The sequence below is a fragment of the Onychomys torridus genome, chromosome 22, assembly GCF_903995425.1.
Source record: "Onychomys torridus chromosome 22, mOncTor1.1, whole genome shotgun sequence".
NCBI lineage: Eukaryota > Metazoa > Chordata > Mammalia > Rodentia > Cricetidae > Onychomys > Onychomys torridus.
The window spans coordinates 17,870,675-17,896,053 of record NC_050464.1 but is presented as its reverse complement, the minus strand read 5'-3'; the positions used below and the strand labels follow the sequence as shown (position 1 = coordinate 17,896,053).

Below are 25,379 nucleotides of genomic sequence, written 5' to 3'. Positions count from 1 at the left end.
TCTGTGTCACACGGCAGACAGAACTCACAACCCATAGGAACCCCGGGAGAGGCAGGAGGTGAAGGGAACCTGGGGGATGGGGACACTTCTCCTGGGGACAGCCAGCATGGGCTACTGCTGTGCCCTGTCTTATTCAGCCCATTCAGCGAGCCCACATGTCCACACAACATATTATCTTACCGAGAAGGGCTGATAAGAAAACTGTAAGCCTGACATGGTGATATTTGCTTGTCATCCCGGTACTCAGGAACCTGAGGCAGGAGAATCTCTATGAGTTTGAGCCAACCTAGACTATCTCCTCAATCTCAAGAAGAAGAAAGCAAGCCGTGACAAGCAGAAGAAGGGTCTGGAGCTGGGGCTCCCTGGTAGAGCACACAGGCCCTGAGTCTGACCCTCAGCATCACATGATGTGGTGTAGTGGTGTTCTAACGTTGTCCCAGCGTTTGGGAAATGGAGGCAGGGCGGTCAGGAGTTCCAAGACATCCTGAGCTGGTGATGGACACTGCCGGAGACAGGAGAAGGGAAGGAGGGAAGAAACAGAGACAGTGCCACCCTGTCTGGTACCTCTAGCCATATGGGTCTCTGCTGTCCCGGGGGTAAAGATTCCGTGGTGGCTAGGGACCACACGACCACTCAGCCTGCACCACGGGTTTGCTAAGCATCGTGCCATTCAGTTTGTTCTGCTGAACATTTCGGTTTGAGATCCCTTTAGATCTTCAGAAGAGCTGCTGAAATAGCTCGGGGTCCCTCTACACCCTCTCCCCAGCTCCCCTACACTAGCCAACACCTTCCACAACTGCTGAACAGTCAGCCCGACCACGACACTCACCTGCCTTTCGAGCTGTGAGCTGCCCCTACTGACTGCTTTTGATTCCGCCATCTGTCCACCGCCACGCTCTTTCTGCTCCAAGATGCAAACCGGGATGGTAACACATATTAGTGTCCTCTCACATGACAGTTCTTCAGCCTCTCCCAGTCTTTCTGGAGAGTCCTGGTCAGGAGTCTTGCATGCGTTTTTCAAAGACTGCATGCACATGTGTGTTTGTGTGTGGGGGGGTATGTTTATGTGTCCATATGTGTGTGTGATGTGTGTGTGGTATGTGTGGTGTGCGGGGTGTGTTTGTATGTCTGTATGTATATGTGTGTGATGCATGTGTGTCTGTGTGTGTGGTATGTTTGTATGTCTGTGTGTGTGGTATGTGTGGTGTATATGGCGTGTGTGTGGTATATGTGTATGGTGTATGTGTTTGTGTGATATGTGTGGTGGTGGAGTGTGTTTGTATGTCTGTGTGTGTGTGTGTGTGTGTGTGTGTGTGTGTGTGTGTGTGTGTATGTATGTATGTAAGCCAGAGGACAACTTCCAGAGTGTCGATTCTCTCTTTCCTACACCTGGGTTCCAGGGGTCAAACTCAGGTGGTCACGTGGCGGTTTGGGGCAAGTGCCTTAACGCCATCTCTCTGGCTTAGGCTTCCTAGGTCTTAAGTCTAAGAACTACAAGAGCATGCTTCCTCTGTAGTTAAGCCTGGGAACACCAGAACATTCCAGATCTCCACCACAAGCCTTAGTAAGTGTAAGGGCACAACAGGACGTGCCTGGGGGCTCTCCCTCCTGGATCCCTCATCTGCTTCCTGTCTTCAGCCAGCTCTCTTCTCTGTAGACGGTCCATCCCACTTCTATCACGGCACTGGGGTTTCCCACCCACTTTTTAAAAATAGCGCAGCTTCATTAAAAGGTTCCGCCCCCCCCCCCCTTTAAATGTTAAGTAAATTAGGTCTGCGATCCTCCTGCCTGGAACTGTATCAAAGAACTCGGTGGCCTAGCAGGGGGAAAAAGAATGTTCCGAACAGCCTGTTGAGTTGTCCTTTCAGGATGAACTTCTGGGAACGGGTGCCAACGGTGGAATTCCAGTGTCTGATCTATGGCCACCATAAGCACACATCAAATAGCACGGGTCCCCTGGGGTCCAGCAAGGTGGTTTGTCTGTGAAGTCAGGTCTGGGGGTCACTGGGAGTCTTGCCTGGGAGCATGGCTTACCCATTAGCTTTGCTCATCCGCCCCGCCTCCTTTTAAAATGACATTTATTTGTGCATTTGGGTGGGGGCATATGAGGCAGTCAGAGGACAACACTGGGGAGTCAGTGCTCTCCTTCTACCAGGGATTGAACTCGGGTCATCCTGATGGCCTTGCCTTGTTCATCGTCTATCACTAACAAGTGACTACAAATTCAGCAGTGTAAAACACCATTATTTAGTTACATTTCTCACTCCTATCCTCAGTCACATGACCACACACACACACACACACACACACACACACACACACACACTGGGGAACAAGGTCATTCTGTGTGCACATTCCCGGGCAATATCTCCCAGCTGCTCCCAGCAGCAGCTCATCCATGGTTCACCCACAGCCCTGTCCTTTGCAACCAATATTCCTCTAAACACGAGCCATGCCTGAGATCCACGCTGAAAGAATCCATCCCCAGGCCTTGTACTCGCTTTAGGCCAGTGGTTCTCAACCTGTGGGACATGACCCCTGGGGGAGGGTGTCCGATGACCCTTTCTTGGGGATCATCTAAGACCACTGGAAAACACAGATATTTACATGATGATTCATAACAGTATCAGAATTACAGTTACGAAGTAGCAACAAAAATAATGTTATGGTCGGGGGTCACCACAGCATGAAGAACTGTCTTAAAGGGCCGCGGCATCAGGAAGGTTGAGAACCAATGCTTTAGACACTTCTGTGTCCCCCTTCCTTTTGAAAATTCCACCACCTGACCACTCCACATTTCACTGACACTGTCACTTAGGTGGTGAAAGCCCTCTGCTAAGTGCTGGGGGGGAGGAGCGGGGAAGGAACCACACTAAAAAGATAAACGAGAACCTTACAGGTCCGTGGTGTCTAGAGGACGCAGACAGAGGACCCCGTGCAAAGTGTGGGTTAAAGTACTGCTACTGCAGTACTGGGAAGCTGCAGGCAGGTACGTGATTCATAGGTCAACCGCTCTCTGTTCCCGGACGCCTTTGAGAATGCTTTTGGGGAGGCTGGGTTTGAGACAGAACCCAAAGCAGGTGTGGATAGACACAAGGCAAGTCCCTGCACACAGCTGCCTACTCCCTGGGAAGAGTTGTCTTTTCGGTTGCTGGTTTTTGTTGTTGTTTTTTTTTTTTTAATCTTCTGCACATTGAAATATAATATAAACACAGCTGTGTATGGCGGTACACACCTGTTAATTCCAGCACTTGAGAGTCAGGTGAAGAAGGATCTATGTTCAAGGTCACCTGGGTATCCTGGGCAAAGAGAGAACTCAAGGGCAGGGCTAGGGAGATAGTTCAAATTCAGCCCTAGAATCCATGTTAAAGACAGCCAAGAGTGGTGACATACGCTTGTAATCCCAGTGCTGGGGAGGCAGGGACAGACAGATGGATTTAAAAATATATATTTATTTTTTCACTTTATGTATATGAATGACCTGTCTTCATGCACACCAGAAGAGGGTAGTGAGCCACTATGTGGGTGCTGGGAATTGAACCCGGGTCCTCTGGAAGAGCAGTCAGTGCTCTTAACCACTGAGCCATCCCTCCAGCCCCCAGCAGATGGATTCTGATGGGGGCTCACTGACCTAGTCAGAGGTCCCGTCTCGAAAAACAAGGTGGGGAAAGGCAAAGTGGCTCAGTGGGTAAAGGCGCTTGCTGCCAAGCCTGATGACCCAAGTTCAGTCCCTGGGACCTGGGTTGGGGATTTAGCTCAGTGGTAGAGCGCTTGCCTAGCAAGCGCAAGGCCCTGGGTTCGATCCTCAGCTCTGGGAAAAAAGAAAAAAAAAAAGGTGGATGCTGCCTGAGGAAGAACGGCCAAGGCCGTCCAACTTTCACATACATCATATCCACGTACACAGGCACACATGCGTACATGGGGAAAAAAGAGATGGGGCTGGAGAGACGGGTCAGTGGTGAAGAGCATACAACGCTCTTCCGGAAGACCTGAGTTCAGTTCCCAGCACCCACACTGGTTGTCTAACAACTGCCTGGAACTGAGCTCTGAGCGATCTGACACCCTCCTCTGGACTCTTCAGGCACCTGTGCTCACATGGGCACACGCACGTGTGTATACACACACACACACACACACACACACACACACACACACACTCTGAAAAATAAAATGAAAGGGAAAGAGAGTTCAAGAACAGCCTGCATCACACAAGGAGACCCTATCTCAAAACAAAGAAACACAGAATGGTGTAGACACAGAAGACTTCAAGGAACAAGGAACTCCCGCTCACACAGGCTGCTGCCTGGAGTTCCCACTCACTCACCTGCCCCACAGGGCGGCTTTCACTCAACTGGGATTACTTCCCGATTTCTGCAGTTTCACTACCTAAGCAATGGGCTCTGGGTTCCGATTTCATTTTGCCTGGAACCCCAGTAATTAGGAGGCAGAGGAAGGAGGATTACAAGTTTGAGGCTACACTTGTCTCAAACCAATAAAATAATAACAACATATGAACTTGTGTTTGGCTTATTTTTTAATTAATATCGCAACCCTGATGGTCTGTGACTCCAGGGCTCAAGCTACCCTGTCTTAGCTTCCCTAAGGCTGGCACGTTCAGTGTCTCTCTGCTCCTCCCCTCCCCATTCAACTGTCCCTGTCAGCCTTGAACTCGGGGATTTGAACCATCTTCCTGCCTTCATCTCTTGAGTAGCTGGGACTCCTGTGCACAACACTTGTCATAGTGTCCTTTGCTGGCATTGTGATAAAACACTCTGACCAAACAACTTCAGGGAAGAAGGCTTATTCTGGCTCAGCTCCACCAGGAGGATGGGAGAACTTAGATCCACACTCGTCAAGAGCTGATGTACATGTGCTGGTGCTCAGTTCACTCAGTTCACGGTCCAGGATCCCCTGCCGAGGGAATGGTGCTGCCCATACTTACCATGGGTCTTCCCACATCAATTCATGTAATCAAGTCATTCTCAGAGGCTGGCCTTAATCTACACTCTCTCTCACAGGCATGGCCAGAGGCCCCTCTTCCAGGTGAGTCTGGAGGCTATCAAGTTGACAGTGTGCTTGAAACTATCTTTTTTTTTTTTTCTTTTAAGTTATTAACCACAGACCAGACTTCAGCTTTAAAAGAGATTTTAAAAGAGGGGTGGGGTCAGGCAGGGAGACGGCTCAGTGGAAGGTGATTGCTGTCCCACCTAGTGACCTGAGTTAGATCCTGGGGCCTATGTGATGCAAGGTAGGAATACATTCATGTGCATACTTGAATTGCATGAATTAAAATTCTTTTTGAAAAAAGTAAAGACAAACATGGTGTTAACCACCTGTAATCCCCCACTCTCCAGGAGGTGGGGGCAGGAGGATCCTGAGGGAGTTCAAGTCCGTTCTTAGCTATATGGAAAGTTGGAGGCCAACCTGGGCAGCAAGTGAGATGTCTCAGGCAAATTAAAATGAAATGAAATGAAAATGTGATCAGATCTGTGCCATGTTCAAAGCTTCCCTGCGCATTCTCAGACAGATCACTAACCTCTCTCAGTCTCTGGGTTTGTACTGGGAAAATGACCACAGCCGTGGATTATGGGATGCACCTTTAGTCAGGACGTCAAAAGAGGGTCCACGTGAATGTGGCTTTGGATGCAGTGAGCCATCATTGGATCACAGGCAGTGCTGGCGACCGGCGTGGCGCACACTGGCTTCCCGAACTGTCTCACCATCATATTAACAGTGGTCATGGCTGTGAGTCCATCCAAGAAACACAAGCTTCTCTCTCCCGCTGTCTGAATCATAGGTCCTTTCACCAGTATCAGGCTGCATGGCCAGGCGCTAGAACAGGGTTCCTCCCTGCCCGCCCAGGCAGGAAAACAGGAAGGGGCCTCCACCCTGCCCGGGGGGTGGGACTGACAAATTCCCTTTGCTAGGTGGGCAATATTCCAGGCCATCAGAGCTTCTGGAAGCAGCCGCAGACAGACTGGCCACCGGCCCACTGCACCGGCTTGGGCTTTGTCACACCCACATTTCCTCCACACCGCACCTCAGGGAGTAGACTATGCAAGCCAATGGCTGGGGTAGGCGATGCAGCCCTGATTGTTGCCTTGAAGTCTAGCCAGGTATATATATATAACGGGCCAGCAAGATGTTTCATCAGGTAAAGGTACTTGCAGCCAAACCTGACAACCTGAGTTCAATCCTCAGGACCCATGTGGTGGGAGGGGAGAACTGATTCCCATAAGTTGTCTTCTGCCCCCCATACAAGCACAATTGCTGGAGTACACACACACACACACACACACACACACACACACACACACACACACACACCAACACACACAAAATACATGCATAAGGTCAGCACCATATATGCCTGTATCTCTTGATTCCAAAACTGAAGTCTCCGGAGCAGCTGGGATCGGAAGTATATTCTACCACACCTGGGCTAATGGTAAATCTTTTTAAAAAGATTTTGATTTTCATTACGTGTATGTTTGTGCATCTGTGGATGAGATGTAAGTACAACGCCCAAGGACGTCAAGGAGAAGTCATTAGATCTCCTGAAGCTGGAGTCACAGAAGGCTGTGAGCAGGCCAAGGTGTGTGCTAGTGACCAAACTCTGACCCTCAGTAAGAGCATCAAGTGTGAGCTCTCCAGCGCCTGAGGGTCAATCCTGATTGTCACCTTGATATTTATAATCATTTAGGCAAAGTGACTCGGTCAGTAGAGCTTGAGGCTCTCAGAGACATGTCCGTGGGCTTGTCTGTGTGTTTTCAGAGAGTTCACCTGAGCACAAGAGAGAGACCCAGTCTGAATGTGGGCGGCATCATCACACTGGCTGGGCTCCTGGACTGAATAAAAAATGAGAAAGCGAGCTGAGCATCAGCGTCCATCTCTCTCTACGTCCTGACTGTGGATGCCACGGGACCAGCCGCCTCATACCTCTGCTGCTGTGACTTCCCGTCATGATAAACGATACCTTTGAACTGTGAGCCAAAACAAGCCCTTTCTCCCTTCAATCCCTCACAGCCATGAGAACACCGTACTTGTTTTTATTTATTTTTTTTAGAGAGGGTCTCAAAATGTTGCCCATGTTGGCCCTGAACTCCTGACTTCATTCAATCCTCCCGATTCATCTTCCTGGCACCTGGGAGTACAGACACAGACCACCGCTTCTCAATTCCCCCATTCCTCTATTTATGTCTGGCCAACGGGCATACCAGCACCCACCTTCTACAAGGGTCCCCCCATGGACAATAAGACTCACAGCCACCCCCAAGAGGGAACTATTGACACAGGAAGCCAAGATGTGGGCTTGCATAAGTGTCAGAACATACTACAGCATCCTAGATTTCCTGGAATATATGACCCATGTACAACCAGAACCCAAGAGATACCTGGTATATGTTTAAGTTATACAAGGGCAAGGACCAGGGACCCTGGTGGTTTCATACCACACAGAATCTGGGGACGACCTTGAAAATTTGTGTGTGTGTGTGTGTGTTGAGACAAAGTCTCACTATGTAGCCCTGGCTGGCCTGGAACTCCATATGTCGACCAGGCTGATGTCAAACTCACAGAGAACCACCTGCCTCTGCCTCCTCAGTGATGGGATTCAGGTGTGTGCCACCACACCTGGCTTTTTTTTTTTTTAAGATTCATTTCTGAGTGTATATATGTGTAGCACATGCATGCAGGTACCTGTGGAAGCCGAAACAGAGTGTTGGACTCCCTGGAATTGGGAGTTATAGGTGCCTGTAAGCCACCAAATGTGAGTGCTGAGATACGAACCTGCATCTTCTTCAATAGTTTCAAGCACACTTCACCACTGAGCCATCCATCCCTCCGCGCTGATTTATTGATTTCGATTATGTGTGTGCATGTGTGGGGGACTGCGCATCTGTGTGAAGGTGCCACCCCCCCCCCCCCCCCAGGACCCAAGAGGTTGTCCAATCCTCTGGAGCTGGAGTTACAGGTGGTTGGGAACTGCCTGATTGTGGGCGCTGGGAACAGAACTCAGAGCCTCTGCAAGAGCAGCAGCAGCATGTGCTCTTAGCCACGGGGCCTGTCTCTCCAGCCCCAACCTTGAACTCCTGACCCTTCTGCCTTCACTTTCTGAATGCTAGGATTAAAGACACACACTCCCCGTCTTGGGTTACACGGTGCTGGGGGTGGAACCCAGGGCTTTGCGCTAGGCAAGGACTCTCAACAACTGAGCTATAGGCCCCTAGCAAAGGCTCTTGGGAAAAGGGACTGGTAAAGAAAGCAAAGGGAGAGAAGAGGGGAAGGGAGGAAAAGAAAGACATGTAAAGGTGTGGAGGGCTGGCGTTGTGCGGAACAAGGGAGGGCTAGACACAGGAACATCACAGAATGGGGACAAGAGAACACAAGCAGTGCGGGCAGAGGGAGGAAAGAGGTGGGGCCGGGGACACAAAGGGACCATTGGCCAGGCCACAGGGCATGGAGGAGGGTGCCGACGTCTTGAGGAAGGAGATGTGGGGAGGTGACATCACCGTGGTGAGGACAGAAACCGTCTGGATGGAGGCTGAGAGCTGAGGAAGTGGACAGGTGTAAAAGGGAAGTGGGGTGAGGTCAGCGTCTCGGGGACCCCAGAGATCAGGGGGAGGAAGGAGGAAGAAAGCAAGCAGGGACATCAAAACGGCTAACACCGTCAACAGACAGGGTCTACAGTCACCTGGGAGACAAATCTGCGAGCACACATATAAGGGAGCTTCCAGACTGGGGTGGGCAGATCCACCCTAAATATGGGCTTTACGGTCCTATGGGCTGGGGTCCTAGACTAAATCAAACTGAGCAGCAGCATCCATCTCTCTCTCTGCTTCCAGACTGTGGATGCAACGTGACCAGCTGGCTCCTGCCGCCATGCTTTCCCCGCCGTGATGGACTGTGTGCCTCCTCATACCATGAGTCTCACCCCTAGCCCCTCACTGGGTTATTCTGAGCAAGTGCTCTATGGCGGAGCTACACCTTCAGCCTTCCTGCCTTTGGTTTTAACACCCTTAGAGGCCTGCCACTTTGGTCCTCTGACCACAACAGAGCCCCACCTCCTTGGTGACTCATAGCTCCTCTGGGGCTAGTCTCGATCTTACTCATCTCTGTGTCTACGCCATGGTACACGCTCCCCAAAGTAATGTTCAAAGAATAAACAACCCACAGAGAAGAGCCTTTTTTGGATAAGTAAATAGAGCCAGGGCCCAAGCATGCTTTAATCCCTCCAGTGGCTGAGGCTGGAGGATCACACATTCAGAGAGATCTCTACAGTGCGACCCTGTCTCATGAACTAGCACCAGGGTCATAGAACCGGGGGCACCTGCTGCCAAGCTTGACAACCTGAGTACGGTCCCCAGGACCCATGGAGGGAGGCCAGAACCAACTCCTGAAAGCTGTCATCTGACCTCCACTTGCAGCACATCCCACACATATGCAACAGACACATAAAGAAATAAAGCTAAATAAAAATCCAGGTAAAGATAGTTTCCTCATCTGGTTGGTAACCCCTGACTCCTTCCAGAAATATCTTCATGGCCAACCGGAGGGCATCACGGCGGTCTGGGCCTGACATGGGGAGCCTGAAGTCGTGGCTTTGAATCCTCCATTCTTTCGCTCAGCACTGGATGACCAAAACGAGCTGACAAGCTCTCTGAAGGCTGAAGTCATTCATTCATTATAAACTGTAAAGCACTCCCCAAACTGGATATCATCACAGCAGCTTTTTTTTTTCTTTTTTCCTTCTCAATGCCATGGACCAAAACAAGTCCTTGTGCTCACAATATTCCACAGGGAGCTAAATCCTCCTCAATGTCACAGTAGCTTTTGGGAAGGGAAGACTGCTTTTTGGATCCTACATGAAATAATTTAAAAAAGCACAAGGCTGGGGAGACAGCTCAGTGGTTTAAGAACACTTACTGCACAAGCAGGAAGACCTAAGTTCGAATCCCCAGCCACCCATGTTTTAAACAATGTTGGGCATAGCCTCCTCCACATGTAACCCCAGTGCTGGGGGTGGCTGGCCGAGACAGGAGGTTAGGGCTTGCAGCATAGCTCTGGGTTCAAGTGAGAGACCATCTGAGGTCCTACTCTGACCTCCTCCTGTGCATGCTTGGAGAGTGCACATGCATGCATGTGTGGGCACACACAAATAATTTTAATTAAAAAATTTTAATCACAAAAAATTTTAATCACATATTTCATGCCAATGATACCCATTTTGCATCCTCATTGGCAAAAATAACAGTAAAGCCAAATGGGCTAGGGCACACCTATGATGCTGGCACAGGCAGGTGGAGGCAGGAGTTCCAGGCTAGCCTGGGCTATGTAAGACCCTGTCTCAAAAGGAAACAATACTAGAACATCAGGGTGATGAAGCCCATTCACCCAGTCGGGAGGCTGAAGAGGAGAGCTATAAGCTTGAGGCCAGCCTGGGGCTGTACACACACACACACACACACACACACACACACACACACACACACACACAGAGAGAGAGAGAGAGAGAGAGAGAGAGAGAGAATGAATGTGTGTGTGTGTGTGTGTGTGTGTGTGTGTGTGTGTGTGTGTGTGCCAAGTGTATATAGGTCCCCTTGGAGGCCAGAAGAAGGCATCAGACTCCTTGGATATGTTCCCTGGAGTTACAGGTATAGCGGTTTGTGAGACCACTTGATGTGGGCGCTGGGAACCGAACCCAAGTCCTCTGGCAGAACAGGAAGCTCTTGTAAATCACTCTCCAGCCCCTAGACTTAAAACCAACAAACAGGCTGGGGATGCAACCTGCTTACAGTGTGCTCACCTAGCACACGGGAAGCCTACCAGGCATGGGGAGCACGTCCATCATGCCAGCATTTGGGAAGTGGAAACAGGAGGACCAAGAGTTCAAGGCCAGCATCCACCACATATCAAGTTTAAGTCCAGTCTGGTCTACGTGAGACTTTGTCTCAAGGATAAAACAAAACACAAATAGGAAAAATAAAATGAAAGAAGAGGGGATGGGGAAATTTTTTTTTTAAAAAAAGGGTTTTGCTTTTGCGTTTACTTGGACCTATCATTGTAGCTGAAGAAACAACTTCTTTACCATCCTATCTGTCCATAAACATCCTAGCAGTACATACGCTTCCGTGTGTGTGTGTGTGTGTGTGTGTGTGTGTGTGTGTGTGTGTGACAGTGGATGGGTGTGTGTGTGCATGCCATGCTACTACATCTGTGGAGGTCATAATGTGACCTCAGCTGCCAGTCAATTGCTACCTTATTTGAGACACAATTTCTGGTTGTCTGTCACAACATACCAACATACACCAAGCTACTTAGCCGCTAAGTTTCCGGGGATTCTCCCATCTCCACTTCCCATCTTGCTGTAAAGATTACTGTGATTACAGATGTGTGTGAACGTGTCTGTCTTTCCATGGATCCAGGGAATCCGAGCAGCAACCACTGAGCTATCTTCCCAGGCTTTCTCCCTCTTACACATTAAGTCCCTAGTAAATTCAGAATTGACTCGGTAAGCAAAATTTAAAATGAGTCAAAGTTTAAAATGTCAAAACATAAACTATTACTCTTGGCGCTAACATCTGACCAATGCTTGTGCTGAGCTGAATGGGCAGCTAGGTGACAATTGGGGTACACCATTGGTTGGGCCACTGGAAGGGACGGTAGCCAAGTGACATTTTGAAACAATGCTGACAGTTAAGGACAGACTTCCTGGAAAAGGCTGCTCCTGGGACACAGGAAACAACACAGCAGTGCCCCATAATTTACAAAATGCCTTCTTGTTTATTATTTAATGCATTCCACACCTTATAAACCTGCAAGGTTAAATATTATGTTTATTTTGTATATGTGCGTTGTACGCTTACATGTGCAGCAGACACACGTTTCTATGTGTACACACATGCAGAGCCCAGAGGTCTACATGTATGAGGTTAAATAACTTGCTGGGTCACACAGGTGGACATGGCCCCAACCTTTAACCACTGCCTTGGGCTACCTCTCCGTCCTGGGCCGATCCGGAAGACATCTGAGTTCTGTGCATTTCTTTTTGTTTTCATCTATTGACCTCCACCTTATCATCATTATTATTATTATTACTTTTTGAGACAGTGCACTGAACTTGAATCTCACCGCTTTGCCTAAAACAGCAGCTGCACCTGCTTTGTTTTAATGTGGGTTCTGAGGATCTGAACTCAGGTCCTCATGCTTTGCACCAAGCATAATACTCGCTGACCCATCTCCCCAGCCCTGTATGATCTTTATTTTACAGTTAGGGAAGTGAGGAGTAGGAAAGTTAGATCGTTTGCCTGAGGGCACCCAGCCCCATACATCAAATCACATCACCCTGTGCTCAGGCACAAAACTGAAATGTCTCCTAGGGGCTGGGGATGTCGCTCAGTTGGTAGAGGGCTTGCCTAGCATGCCTGAAGCTGTAGGTTGCATCCCCAGCACTGCATAAAACCAGCCATGGTGGGACCCTCCTGAAATCCTAGCACTTGGAAGTGGAGTCAGGGGGATCAGGAATTTAAGCTCAACCTCGTCTTCACTGCTAGTTTGAGACCAGCTGAACTACAAGAGACCCTGTCTCAAAACAAAAAAAAAATGCACAGAACTCAGATGTCTTCCGGATCTGCCCAGGACGGAGAGGTAGCCCAAGGCAGTGGTTAAAGGTTGGGGCCATGTCCACCTGTGTGACCCAGCAAGTTATTTAACCTCAGCAGGCTTCAATTTCCTCTGAGCAAATGGGGCAGATAACCACTCCAGCAGCTCCTTTGAAGATTAAAGACAGCAAATAAAAGTGCTGTACTTAGAGGGCCTCCAAACATAGTAATTAGCTCCAATTATTATTATACTACCTTTGCTGATTCTCTTGGTCTCTTAAGACACCAATATTCTTGGTTTGGGGTTATTGGAATTCCTTCTGAGATAGGATCTCACCATGTGTAGCCATGGTTAGCCCAGGAGCTGCTGTTTAGACCACACTGGCTTTCAAGGATCCTCTTGCTTCTGCCTCCCGAGTGCTGGGATTGAAGGAGCGTCTCACCCTGCCGGCCAGCTCTAAAGAGTTCCAACAACTGAGCTGGATCGTGGTGGCTCACACCTATAATCCCAGCACTAGGGAGGCAAAGGCAGGGAGATTGATGAAAGTTCGAGGCCAGCCTGGGCTACATAGAGAGTTGCAGGCCAGCCAGAGCTACATAGTAAGATCTGATTCAAAAGAGTTTCAACAACTGAAAAATTCTCTCTGATCTAGTCTACCTCAACACACAGACACACAGACACACACACACACACACACAGACACACACACACACACACACGCACACACACACACACACGCACATACACACATAAAATCTGGCTAATTACAAGTGTTCTAAAGATGGTAAAACGAGACACTGACCTACTACTACTCTTCTGGTTGGGTGTTCCTTGGACAACTAGGGAAAATGTTAGTCGTGGCTGGAAACATTCAAATTTCTATCACTCCATATTAAATTCAAACTTCTTTTTAATTCAAATGAATTTTTGGTGTATGTGTGTGTGTGTGGCGGCGGCGGTGGCGGGGGAGGAGGGGGGTTGTTCATGGTACACCGTGATTGTGGAGGTCAGAGGACAATATGGACAAGAAGTGGTGGGGAGAGAATATGAAAACTTTTTTTTTTTTTTTCAGGAACGCCCAAGGCCAAAAAGGGGTCAGTTCAGAAGATCTGAGGGAAAAGCTCCAAACCCAGTTGAACCCCGAGAGGCAAGTGAATTACGGTCTCTCTCTCCACTCAACTACCCTACTTTCCCTCGGACACATGTAGTGGATCCAAGGGTCTCAGACACAGGAGGTGGATTAAAGTCCCCTGGGCTAAAATGGCTCTCTTCCTTGCACAGTCCATTTATAGAACACACGGGCCCTCCCTAACTCTTCCATCTTTGCTATTCGCAGAACAGGACAGGGGACCAGCCTTTGGCAGAAGTCAACTGGATCTTCAAAGCAGAACTCAGAGCCAGAGTAAAACAGGGAATCTACACGCACAGACAGCTTCGGCAGGGTTGTATTCTCAGAAACGGATTTTTACATACAGATAAACTGATGACTGCCCCGCGCCTCACAGCTTGATTCAGTCCAATCAATACGATAAGCATAAAAGCTCGGGGGTAAAAGCGGATAGTGGTTTTGTTGATAACCGCGCTGGAATTTTGGCCATCTGCCCTGGTCAGACCAGACAAATAAGGCGGTCTGCTTATTAGCAGTCAGGCATATTTTGGAGGGTGAAAACAAAACCTCAAATCAGGATCCTGGGTCTCATTGGACAGCTTATTCCCGACACGCAGGGGTCTGACAGTTCAATTCCTGTCCCAGACTGCACGTCCCGAGTCCTCCAGTCCCCCGGGTCATTTTCCAAGTTGAGCCACACTTCGCATTTCCTACATTCCTGAGAACATCACTCAGACCCCTTCGGCCGGGCCTCTGAGGCCAACAGCTGGGACTGCTGAGAGCCAAGTTAGCGGCACCGTTGAACGGGATGCTGAGGAGTGGAGGACGATGTCAGCATGAACGTGAAGCGCGATCAAGAGCACCCTTCACACCCGCAGGCCGGCGTCCCCACACTTGCAAAAAACCAAGTATCTCCAAGTGCTTCCCCTACCCAGGAGCACCCCTTCCCGTACCCAGGAGTCCCCTTTCCATGTGCCTTCCTTTGGCCTCCCTTGTGACCCCTGATGATGCTCATCGGGTCCCGTCATCTCATCCTCACAGATCTGCAGGTCCGCGGAGTGCACCCTGATCCCCAAGGCCAGTAGGGATGCCCGGGTCTCTGACTTCCCTGGGACCCACCTAGTTCCGTACCCCAAGATTATTCTGATTGCAGCCACCTTGTCTAATCCCCTCCCGGGTTTGCAAGACCCTCACTTCCTTCCAAGCTTCTCCAGCACCCTGCACCACTCAGGGTGCCCCAGGGATGCCCCAGGGTTCTCGAACCTCACCTGAGTCCGCTCGAAGCTCTCGCGCTCCGCAGCCTCCATCCCAGCACCAATCCCACGCCGGCTCAATACTTTGGGCAGCGGGTTGGGTACCTGCTTCATGGAGCTGGCCATCCGGTCCATGTTCCCAGGGTGAACAGAGTCAGGGGCCTCGGCAGCCCCGGGATCCCCGCGGCGCCTCCCGCCCCGCCCTACCCGCGGGGATCCGGCGCTAACGGGGATAGATTCCGTCTTCCATTGGTTGACAGAGCTGTCCATCTCCCTCAGGACCCACCCCATCTTTCCAAGAGGCTTTTCCCCACACGCCTCCTCCCACTTCAGGGCGCTCCGTTCACTTCGCCCCGCTGGCCCGCCTTAGTGCAGTCGACCCGTTATGATTAGTCTGAAGGCTTGTCCATTATCATTAGTAGGCGGGACCTGGTGGGCTGCTGTCCCAACCTGCCCTCCGAGACTCCGCCCCCTACCTGGTGCACCACCTCTCGGGCCTCCAAAGGCTGTAGATACACTGTGATTGGTCTGAAGACTTGTCTGTCATCATAGCGGGGCTGGGCCTGGCCAGCTGTCCTAACCTTCCCGCGCTGGTTCCACCCTACATCCGTCGCTCCGCCTTCTCATCCCGCGCAGGACCATAAAAGCATCATGATTGGTCGGAAGGCTTGTCCGTCATCTTCATGGGGCGGGGCCTGGCTGACGCAGACCAGCCCTCGCTGACTCCACCCTACTTCGAAGCGCCACCTCCTGGACCCTCCGCGGCTGCAGGTATTGGAGCTATAAAAGCAGTGGTCCGGCAGGTGCCACCTGTGGTTCGCGTTGCTCAAATGAGTTCCCGAGGGCATGGAACGGCAGATCGTGGGAAGCTTGGCTGCCCAGCTCTCACCCGGCTCGCGGGGGAACTCCAAGTTAGTGCGGTCCGGCGATGGAGGCCTCAGTGGTCCTCCTTCCGGCACATCCAGTCTCTGCCCCATTCTAGACGATTGCAGACCCGGATCCCCAAGTACTGGACTGTGACTGCGGGTACCTCCCCAGCTTTCATCATCCCAGCTTTACCTGCTGATAGAAACCCGCCCCCATACTTCTTGTCTGTCTGTGTTAGGGCCCACCCGTCTCCTCCGGCTCTGATTTCAGCCAAGAGCAGCCACACGTGCTCCTCAGCAAGGGAAAAAAGTTGCACGTTCTCCACTAACGACGAATGGCACCGTTAAGCATTTAACCGGTTTGATGATTCTACTCATCTATCCATGCGCTAGAACCCAGCAATGCTTTAATTAACGACAGCATCAAACTCGTTCTGCAGCTGAGTCCCTTGAACCCCCGATCCTCTTGCCTCTCCCTCCCAAGTGTTAGGATTACAGGCGTGGGTCACTATGCTTGACTTGTAAAAAAATGTATCTTGGGGTTGGGGATTTAGCTCAGTGGTAGAGCGCTTGCCTAGCAAGCGCAAGGCCCTGGGTTGGATCCTCAGCTCCATATTAGAAAAAAAAAAAAAAAAAGTATCATATATATGTGCCGGTGTGCATGTGTGTGGGTGTGCTCATGCTGCCGTGCACCTGCCAGAAAGCAAAGTAGGAATCTGTTTTCTACCGTGTGGGGCCCAGGGAGCTGTCTAGGATGGTCAGGTTTAGCAGCAATTAACCCACTGAAGTATCTCACCAGCGGGACTCTTAAAAAACAAACAAACAAAAGACATCGGTTCACTAAGCAGTCTAGGCTGGCCTTGAACGACCAGCAATCCTGCCTCAGCCTCTTGAATGCTAAGATTACAGGCACACAAACCTGTATGCCCACGACCCACAGATCCCCTAGCCTCCCTCTGGGGCCATGGGTGTGTTTGCATGCATGAGTGCACCCATGCACATGGAGACCTGAAGCTGATGTCAACAATCATTCTCTTATCACTCTTGCATCTTATCCATCAAGGTAGGGTCTCATGACACCCAGAGCTTATTGCTTATGTGTGGTGGTTGAAAGAAAATGCCCCCCCCCCAAAAAAAGGGAGCGGCGCTATGAGGAGGTGGGGCCTTGTTGGAGTGGGCATGGCCTTGTTGGAGGAAGGTGTCATTATGGAGGCAGGCTTTGAGGTCTCATATATGCTCAAGATACCACCCAGTGTCTCAGATCACTTCCTGCTGCCTGTAAGTCAAGATGTAAGAACTCTTAGCTCCTTCTCTAGCACCATGTCTGCCTGCCTGCTGCCTTACTTATTGCCCTGACGATAATGGGCTGAACCTCTGAACAGTAAGTGAGCCACCCCAGTTAATGTTTTCCTTGATAAGAGCTATCATGGTCATGGTGTCTCTTCACAGCAATTGAAACCCTAAGACACTGTGGATATCAGCACTGGCCAGTGTAGTGTGAATTGTAATTGGTCTTAATAATAAAAACCCAGAGTCAGATACCGGGGTAAATGCTGGAAGATCAGAGAAGTAAAGGAGCAGCCTAAGTCACCTTTTACCTCCACAACGCCTCAGACTGAAAAAGGGGCTGAGTTCCTGTTTTTTCCTGCCTTATATTATGTTGTCTCCACCTCCCTAGTGCTGGGATTAAAGGTATGATCCTCCACCACCTGGCTCTGTTTCTCTTTTAGATGGGATCAATCTCATGGAGCCCAGGGTGGCCTTGAACTCCTGATCTTCCTGCTTCCTCCTCCTGAGTGCTGGGATTAAAGGTGTGTGCCATCACTGCCTGGCCTCTATGGTTAGCTAGTGGCTAGCTCCGCACTCTGGTCTCCAGGCAAGCTTTATTTGTTAAAGCACAAACAACATATCACCACAAGCCAGTTTGCTCTGGCTATACCCTGTCTCCTGCTTCTGAGACTGGACTTTCAGGCAGGTCACCACACCCACCCAGCGTAGGATCCCAGTTCTGGTGATGCCCACTCTTGGTCAGCAACTGCTTTTAATGTCTGTGCCCTCACTGAAAGAGGAGTTTAATTTGAAACTGCCAATGATTGCTCTCTCTCTCTCTCTCTCTCTCTCTCTCTCTCTCTCTCTCTCTCTCTCTCTCTCTCTCCCTCCCTCCCCCTCCCTCCCTCCCTCCCTCCCTCCCTCCCTCCCTTCCTTCCTTCCTTCCTTCCTTCCTCTTTCAAGATTTATTTATTTATTATGTACAGTGTTCTGCCTGCAATTTGCCTGCAAGCCAGAAGAGGGCGCCAGATATCATTACAGATGGTCCTGAGCCGCCATGTGGTTGCTGGGAATTGAACTCAGAATCTCTGGAAGAACAGCCAGTGCTCTTAACTGCTGAGCCATGTCTCCAGCCCCAGTGATTTTTTTTTAAATTAGAAACTTTAGGTAAAAAATCATTCAATAGAAGCATAAAAGAGGGAGTGAGCATTTACAAGCACCAGGGAGCCTCTGAAGACTTTTGCTGTGCCCACACTGGCACTGTGGGCACCAAGTTACCCAGCCTAGATGAAAGTGAAGGGGCCGATGGGGCAGTGTCACTGGTAGACCAGTGTCTTGGTTAGGGTTTCTCTTGCTGTGATGAAACACCATGTCCAAAAACAAGTTGGAGAGGAATGGGTTGATTTGGCTTTACATTTCCACCTTGTAGTCCATCATTGGAGGAAGCCTGGAGGCAGGAGCTGAGGCAGAGGCCGTGGAGAGGTGCTGCTTACTGGCTTGCTCCTCATGGCTTACTCCGCCTGCTTTCTAATAGAAATCAGGGCCAGTAGCCCCACCCACCATGGGCTGGGCTCTCCCTCATCAATCACTAATTAAGAAAATGCCCGACGGTTGGGTCATATGGAGGCATTTTCTCAGTTGAGGTTCCCACCTTTCGGATGACTCTAGCCTGTGTCAGGTTGACCTAAAAGTAGGTCAACAGGACAGGACAGTGGATGAGGATCTAGAAGAGGAGAAAGTTCTTCCTCTTAGGGAGTCATGTGGGTAAGCTTGTGCCAAGGGAATGTGGGAAGAGAGGCAGCGATGAGGCAGGAATGTCAGGAGAGGGGCTTCAGAGCACCAGAGTGATAGCAGGATTTGCTGTGGATGTTCTGTATGTCAACAGTTAGCAAGAAGCCTGCCACGGACATACAGTTTGTAAGCAATATAAGTCTCTGTGTGTTTACTTGGTTGGGTCTGAGCAGCTGTGGGACTGGCGGGTGAGAGAGATTTGTCCTGAGTGTGAGCCAGGCAGGACCAGGAAAACTCTAGCTACAAGGATTAGCTTGAGACGATATTTGTGTAGAAGGAGGTAGTCTATAAACTGCATAAGTGTGTTTGGGCACCGGGGTTGGGAAGTATCTGTCCAGGTTCTAAAAGGAAAGACATCGGGGCTGGGGAAAGGCCTTTTGGTAGGATACTTGTCTTACAAGCATAAGGGTCAGAGTTCAATCCCTAGAACCCACGTCCAAACCCAGGCGTGGTGGTATGCACCTGTAATTGGAGCAGGGTAGTTGGCCAGCTAACCTAGTCTGCTTGGTGAGACCCAGGCCAGTGAAAGGCCACGTCTCCAAATGTGGAAGGTGCCTCTTTAAAAATTTGCTTTAGATTAATTTGTATGTGTGAGTGTTTTTGCTTGTATGTATGTCTGCTCCCATAGTGGCCAGAAGAGGGTATTGGATCCCATGGGATTAGTTACAGATGGGTGTGAGCTGTCGTGTGGGTGCTGAGAATTGAACCCAGAGTCTCTGCATGAACAACAAGTGGTTCAAACCACTGAGCCGTCTCTCTAGGCTCCTGTTTCTGTCTTCTGACCTGAAGGGACAAGGGAGGGGAGGAGCCCTCTTGGAACAGCCAGGACTTGGGTCTCACAAGAGGCAGGACCTGCCTCCTGCAGAGCTGTGCCTTTGTGTCCAAAGCCAGTCACTGCAGGAACAGTAGACTGGCAGGGAAGGAAGATTGGGGGTGGTACCCCAACCCCTCCACATTCTAACTTCTTCCTCTGATCAGTCAAACTCAGCTAGATGTAAAGGGTTGGGAAAACAGTATGGCCCTGCCCTTTCTTCCAAGAACAGGTAAGCCTCTCCTCTCCTCCCTCTCCTTCCATCCTCTCCTCTACCCTCCCTTCTCCTCCCCGCTTCTCTCTCTGTCTCTCTCTCTCTTTCTCCCTCCCTCCCTCTCTCCTGTATGCTTGAGGGTGACGCATGGGGTGACTGTGTATACATGTACACTCATCCACCTTGGATTTGGTTATTTTTATTTATTCATTTATTTTGAGACAGGGTCTCACTGGGTAGCTCTGGCTGGCCTGGAACTTGCTATGTAGGCCAGGCTGGCCTTGAACTCATAGAGCTCCATCTGCCTCTGTGTCCTGAGTTCTAGGATTAACTGCCATGCCTGGTTGTTGTTGTTGTTGTTTGAGACAAGGTCTTTCCATGTAGCTCTGGTTAGCCTGCAAGTCACAGAGGTCTGCTGCTGCCTCTCCCTGTCTCCCAAGTGCTGGAATTAAAGATGTGGCCACTATGCCTGGCTTCTGCCTTGTTGTTTGCTTTGTTTGGTTCTTGTTGTTGTTGTCCTGCTTTAAAAAAAAGTGTGTGTGTGTGTGTGTGTGTGTGTGTGTGTGTGTGTGTGTTTAACATGTGTGCATGTGCCTGCAGAAGCCAGAAGAGTGTGTCAGATCCCTTGGAGCTACAGATGGTTTGAGCCACCCCACATGGGAACCACCAAACTTGGGTCCTCTGGTAACTGCTGAGCCATCTCTCCAGTCCTGGACTCCTACCTTGTGCTTTTTGAGGCAGGGTCTCTCCCTGATCCTGTGCTCATCACAAATGCCAGCAAGCCCTAGGGATTGCCCCCACTTCGGTTCTGGGATTACAAGCAGGAACCACTACATCTGTTTTGTCTTGTTGTTGTTGTTGTTGTTGTTGTTGTTGGTGGTGGTGGTGGTGGTGGTGGTGGTGGTGGTGTGTGTGTGTGTGTGTTTTACGTGGATTCAAGAATCAACTCAGGTCCTTGTGCTTGTAAGACAGGTACTTTGCCAACTGAGCTTCCAACCCCTACCCAAGGGAATGATTTCCAAACACCAGGGGGACAGACGGTGAATGCTCCTAACACTCTGACCCTGCTGTCACCATTCCGAGTTCCACACTTGTCTTTTGCGCTGGGCTCAGCTAGAGACAGATTTAGGACTCCTGGTCTAGATTTTATGGCCTCAATAAACACCAGCCTTTTAAACAGGGATTAAGGGATCAGCCTACTTCTTATTATAGTAAACCAGAATGGGAATGAGGAATTTGTGGTTTGGAGGCACTGGGTAGGGGAAGATTCAAGTGAGTTAGTTTTCCCATGAAACTCAGCAAGTCAGAAATAGGGAACCAGGGCTGGGGGGGGACCAGGGGGCCACACAGTATAGCTCATTTTCTCATAGTGCTTGTCTAAGCATTCAGGAAGCCCTGGGTTCCATCCCCAGTACTGCATAAACCTAGTACAGTTGGGTGGTATGTTTCCATAAACCTGGTACAGTTGGGTGGTATGTGCCCATAAACCTGGTACAGTTGGGTGGTATGTGCCCATAAACCTGGTACAGTTGGGTGGTATGTGCCCATAAACCTGGTACAGTTGGGTGGTATGTGCCCATAAACCTGGTACAGTTCGGTGGCATGTGCCCGTCATCCCTGCACTCGGGAGGCAGAGGCAAGAGGCTCAAAAGTTCAAAGTCATCCTTGGCTCCATAGGAAGTTCCAGAACAGCCTCAGCTGAATGAGACCAGTCAAAAGTAAGGCAGGGCAGTGAGATGGCTCAGCAGGTAAAGGCACTGGCCACCCAGCTTGGCAACCCGAGTTTGATCCCTGGGATCCATGTGGAAGAGAAGGAGAACTGATTCCTGCCGGTTGTTCACTGACCTCCACGTGGACGCGCACACGCACGCATGTACGCATGCAATTTAAAAAATTGTCCAAGTCTGGAGACAGAGTTCAGTTGTTCTTCCAGAAGTTCAGAGTTAGGTTCCCAGTCTTGCTGTCAAACAGCCTGCAACCACCGTTGACGCCAGCTCCAGGGCATCCTGACACACAGAATGGGCGAAGTGTGTCTCAAAGAGCTTAGACCTGTTTAGCATCTCCCTTGCGGACACTCCAGTGCTTACAGGCATGGATTGGGGTCTGCAGAACACGCACAATAGTAAGGTTCTTTGATCCCAGAACAAATCATTGAACCAGGGTCACGGGGTGAGCAGCAGAAATAGAAACCATTTATTAAGAAAGAAAGACACTCATGATAGGAGTGGGCCAGGGGGCTGGGGAAGGGCAGTACTCAAACCACACTGGGTCATGAGAGGCCAACTCTCTCTGTCTCTCTGTTTCTCTGTCTCTGTCTCTGTCTCTGTCTCTCTCTCTCTCTCTCTCAACCAAGACAAGTTTCAAATTTTCTTTTTTCTTGCAGTGGCTTTGTTAATTGCCCAAAAACATGGATTTTTTTTGTCATTTAAACATTATTACACAATCCTATTCTAAAAGACAAGCATTCACGAAAAGCAAAGCAAAAGTACAAGTTTGCAACCCTACTCACCTAGATTGGTGATTTCAAGGAAAAGGGGGAGGTAGGGGCTTTCTCCCCAGCATTTTCACAATGTCACATTTTCTCCATAAAAGGGAAGAACTTCAAAATGAAAGGTGAAATCGCTTAAACAGAAATCATCATAAAAAGGAATTTCACTGAACTGTCAGCAATATTTTTTAATGAATTAATTTTTCTATTATCAGCTTGATACAATACAAATTCTTATCCTAATAATGAAATGTTTCATTGATTTTTGCCCAGTAATTGAGTAAAACCAAAACTTATTATAAGCCACAGTCATCCTAGGGTCCCCCCTGTTATGTAGGCTCCCTGGTTCTGTGGGTTGCAGTCTGATTGTTCTTTGCTTTATATCTAGAATCCACTTATGAGTGAGTACATACCATGTTTGTCCTTCTGAGTTTGGGTTACCTCACTCAGGATGATTTTTTCTAGTTCCATCCATTTGCCTGCAAATTTCATGCTGTCATTGTTTTTTTCTCTGCTGAGGAGTACTCCATTGTGTATATGTTCCACATTTTCTTAATCCATTCTTCAGTTGATGGCATGAAGGGGTGTTGGATTTTGTCAAAGGCTTTTTCAGCATCTAATGAGATGATCATGTGGGTTTTTTCTTTCAGATTGTTTATATGGTGTATTACATTGACAGATTTTCATATGTTGAACCATCCTTGCATCCCTGGGATGAAACCTACTTGGTCATGGTGGATAATTTTTTTTTTGATGTGTTCTTGAATTCAGTTTGCAAATATTTTGTTGAGTATTTTTGCATCAATGTTCACGAGGGAGATTGGTCTGTAATTCTCTTTCTTTGTTGCATCTTTGTGTGGTTTGGGTATCAGGGTAATTGTAGCCTCATAAAAAGAGTTTGGTAATGTTCCTTCTGTTTCTATTGTGTGGAAAAATTTGAAGAGTATTGGAATTAGTTCTTCTTTGAAAATCTGGTAGAATTCTGCACTGAAGCCATCTGGTCCTGAGCTTTTTTTTTTGGTTGGGAGACTTTTGATGACTGTGTCTGTTTCTTTAGGTTTAGGGAGGTAGGGACTTTCTTCCTAGTATTTTCTCCATAAAAGGGAAGAATTTCAAAACGAAATCGCTTAAACAGAAATTATCATAAAAAGGAACTTCATTGAACTGTCAACAATATCAAGACAACATTGACTATGGGTTTGGGAGATGTTCAAAGTATGTTTTCTCTGTGTGGCCTTGGCTGTCCTGGAACTTGCTCTATAGACCAGGTTGGCCTCAGACTCAGAGTTCCACTTGCCTCTGCCTCCCTAATGCTGGGAGTAAAGGTGTGTGTCAATACCTGGCCAATAAATGTAATTTAAAAAATAAAAAATTGCTGGGCAGTGGTGGCACATGCCTTTAATCCCAGCACTCGGGAGGCAGAGGCAGGTGCATCTCTGTGAGTTCAAGGCCAGCCTGGGCTACCAAGTGAGTTCCAGGAAAGGCACAAAGCTACACAGAGAAACCCTGTATTGAAAAACCAAAATAAATAAATAAATAAATAAATAAATAAATAAATAAAGGAAATAGGTCCTAGTGGTCCAGGTACATCACAACAGGTTCTCATATAGCTGAGGTGGGAGACAGTAGAGGCGGGTGATAGTAGTCAAAAAACTGGGCTAGAGAATAAGTTTAAAGTCAGCCTGTGCAACTTAGTGAGATCCTCTCAATATAAAACATAAAAAGAGGCATGGGAATGTAACTCGGAGTTGGAGAACTTCCTAGAATCCCCCAGTGAGGGGCTGGGGTGTGGCTCACTGGTAGAGCCCCTGCCTAGAATCCCCCAGTGAGGGGCTGGGGTGTGGCTCAGTGGTAGAGCACCTGCCTAGAGTCCCCCACTGAAGGGCTGGGGTGTGGCTCAGTGGTAGAGCCCCTGCCTAGAATCCCCCAGTGAGGGGCTGGAGTGTGGCTCAGTGGTAGACCCCCTGCCTAGAATCCCCCAGTGAGGGGCTGGGGTGTGAGTCAGTGGGAGAGCATGTTGACTGAGGGCTTGTTACATAGAAGCTAATAATATTGTGGAACTGGTTTCTGAGGTAGAGTGTTAGTAAGGCACAGTGGCATACTCCTCTATTCCCAGTGGCCAGAAAGTGGAGTCAAGAGGCTCAAAAGTTCCAGACTAAGCAAAAGAATAAGATCTTATCTCTCCCGGTAGTGGTGGCCCACACCTTTAATCCCAGCACTCGGGAGGCAGAGCCAGGTGGATCTCTGTGAGTTCAAGGCCAGCCTGGTCTACAGAGCGAGATCCAGGACAGGGACCAAAACTACGCAGAGAAACCCTGTCTTGAAAAAAAAAAAGGTTGGGGATTTAGCTCAGTGGTAGAGCACTTGCCTAGTAAGCACAAGGCCCCGGGATCAATCCTCAGTTTAAAAAAAAAAAAAAGACTCTATCTCAAACAAATATTGTTTCAGATTTCCTTCCTGTTTCTACTCCCTCCTTCCTCTTCCCATATTCTTAGTAGGGTCTTCCTATGTACCCCATCTTGGCCTGGAATTAAGTGTATAGTCCACACTGGCCTCAAACTCAAGATCCTCCTGCCTCAGCCTCCTAAATGCTGGAATTACAGGCAAAAGCAACCATGCCACGCAGAGATTCTTAACAGGCATTCCTATAAAAAGTGGTCAGTAGGTGGCAGTGGTTAGCTACTTCTGGCGTTACCCTGGCAGGTGATACTGGCCTTTTTCTCTGTCTTCACAGGGCCTCATTCTGTAGCCCGAGCTGCCCTTGAACTCACAATCCTCCTGCCTCAGCTTCCCAGTTGCTGGGATCATGGATGTGTACTTCCTTGCTTGACTGGTTTTGTCTTTTCTTAAGAGAACTTCAGGCTTTGATAGCAGACAAGAAAGATGTCAAGCCTGGAACTTTTCCAGAGCTAAGTGCACACTGGGCAGCTGGCCACGTGTTCCTCAGACAAAGGAAGCCGTACAAGTGAAGGCAACACA

General features: G+C 49.2%; 1 protein-coding gene and 1 long non-coding RNA gene across 2 annotated transcripts in view; one reads left to right on the top strand and one right to left on the bottom strand.

Moving 5' to 3' along the window:
- Positions 1-15,154, bottom strand: part of Hip1 (huntingtin interacting protein 1) — a 119,341-nt gene extending 104,187 nt beyond the window's left edge. Inside the window, exon 1 of the mRNA XM_036172374.1 lies at positions 14,977-15,154. Coding sequence (XP_036028267.1) covers positions 14,977-15,096 — 120 coding nt within the window. The 5' untranslated portion in view covers positions 15,097-15,154. The remainder of the gene's footprint in view (positions 1-14,976) is intronic.
- A 515-nt stretch (positions 15,155-15,669) lies between these two features.
- Positions 15,670-25,379, top strand: part of LOC118572542 — a 38,097-nt gene continuing 28,387 nt past the window's right edge. The window contains exon 1 of the long non-coding RNA XR_004943497.1: positions 15,670-15,732. This is a non-coding gene — a long non-coding RNA (uncharacterized LOC118572542). The remainder of the gene's footprint in view (positions 15,733-25,379) is intronic.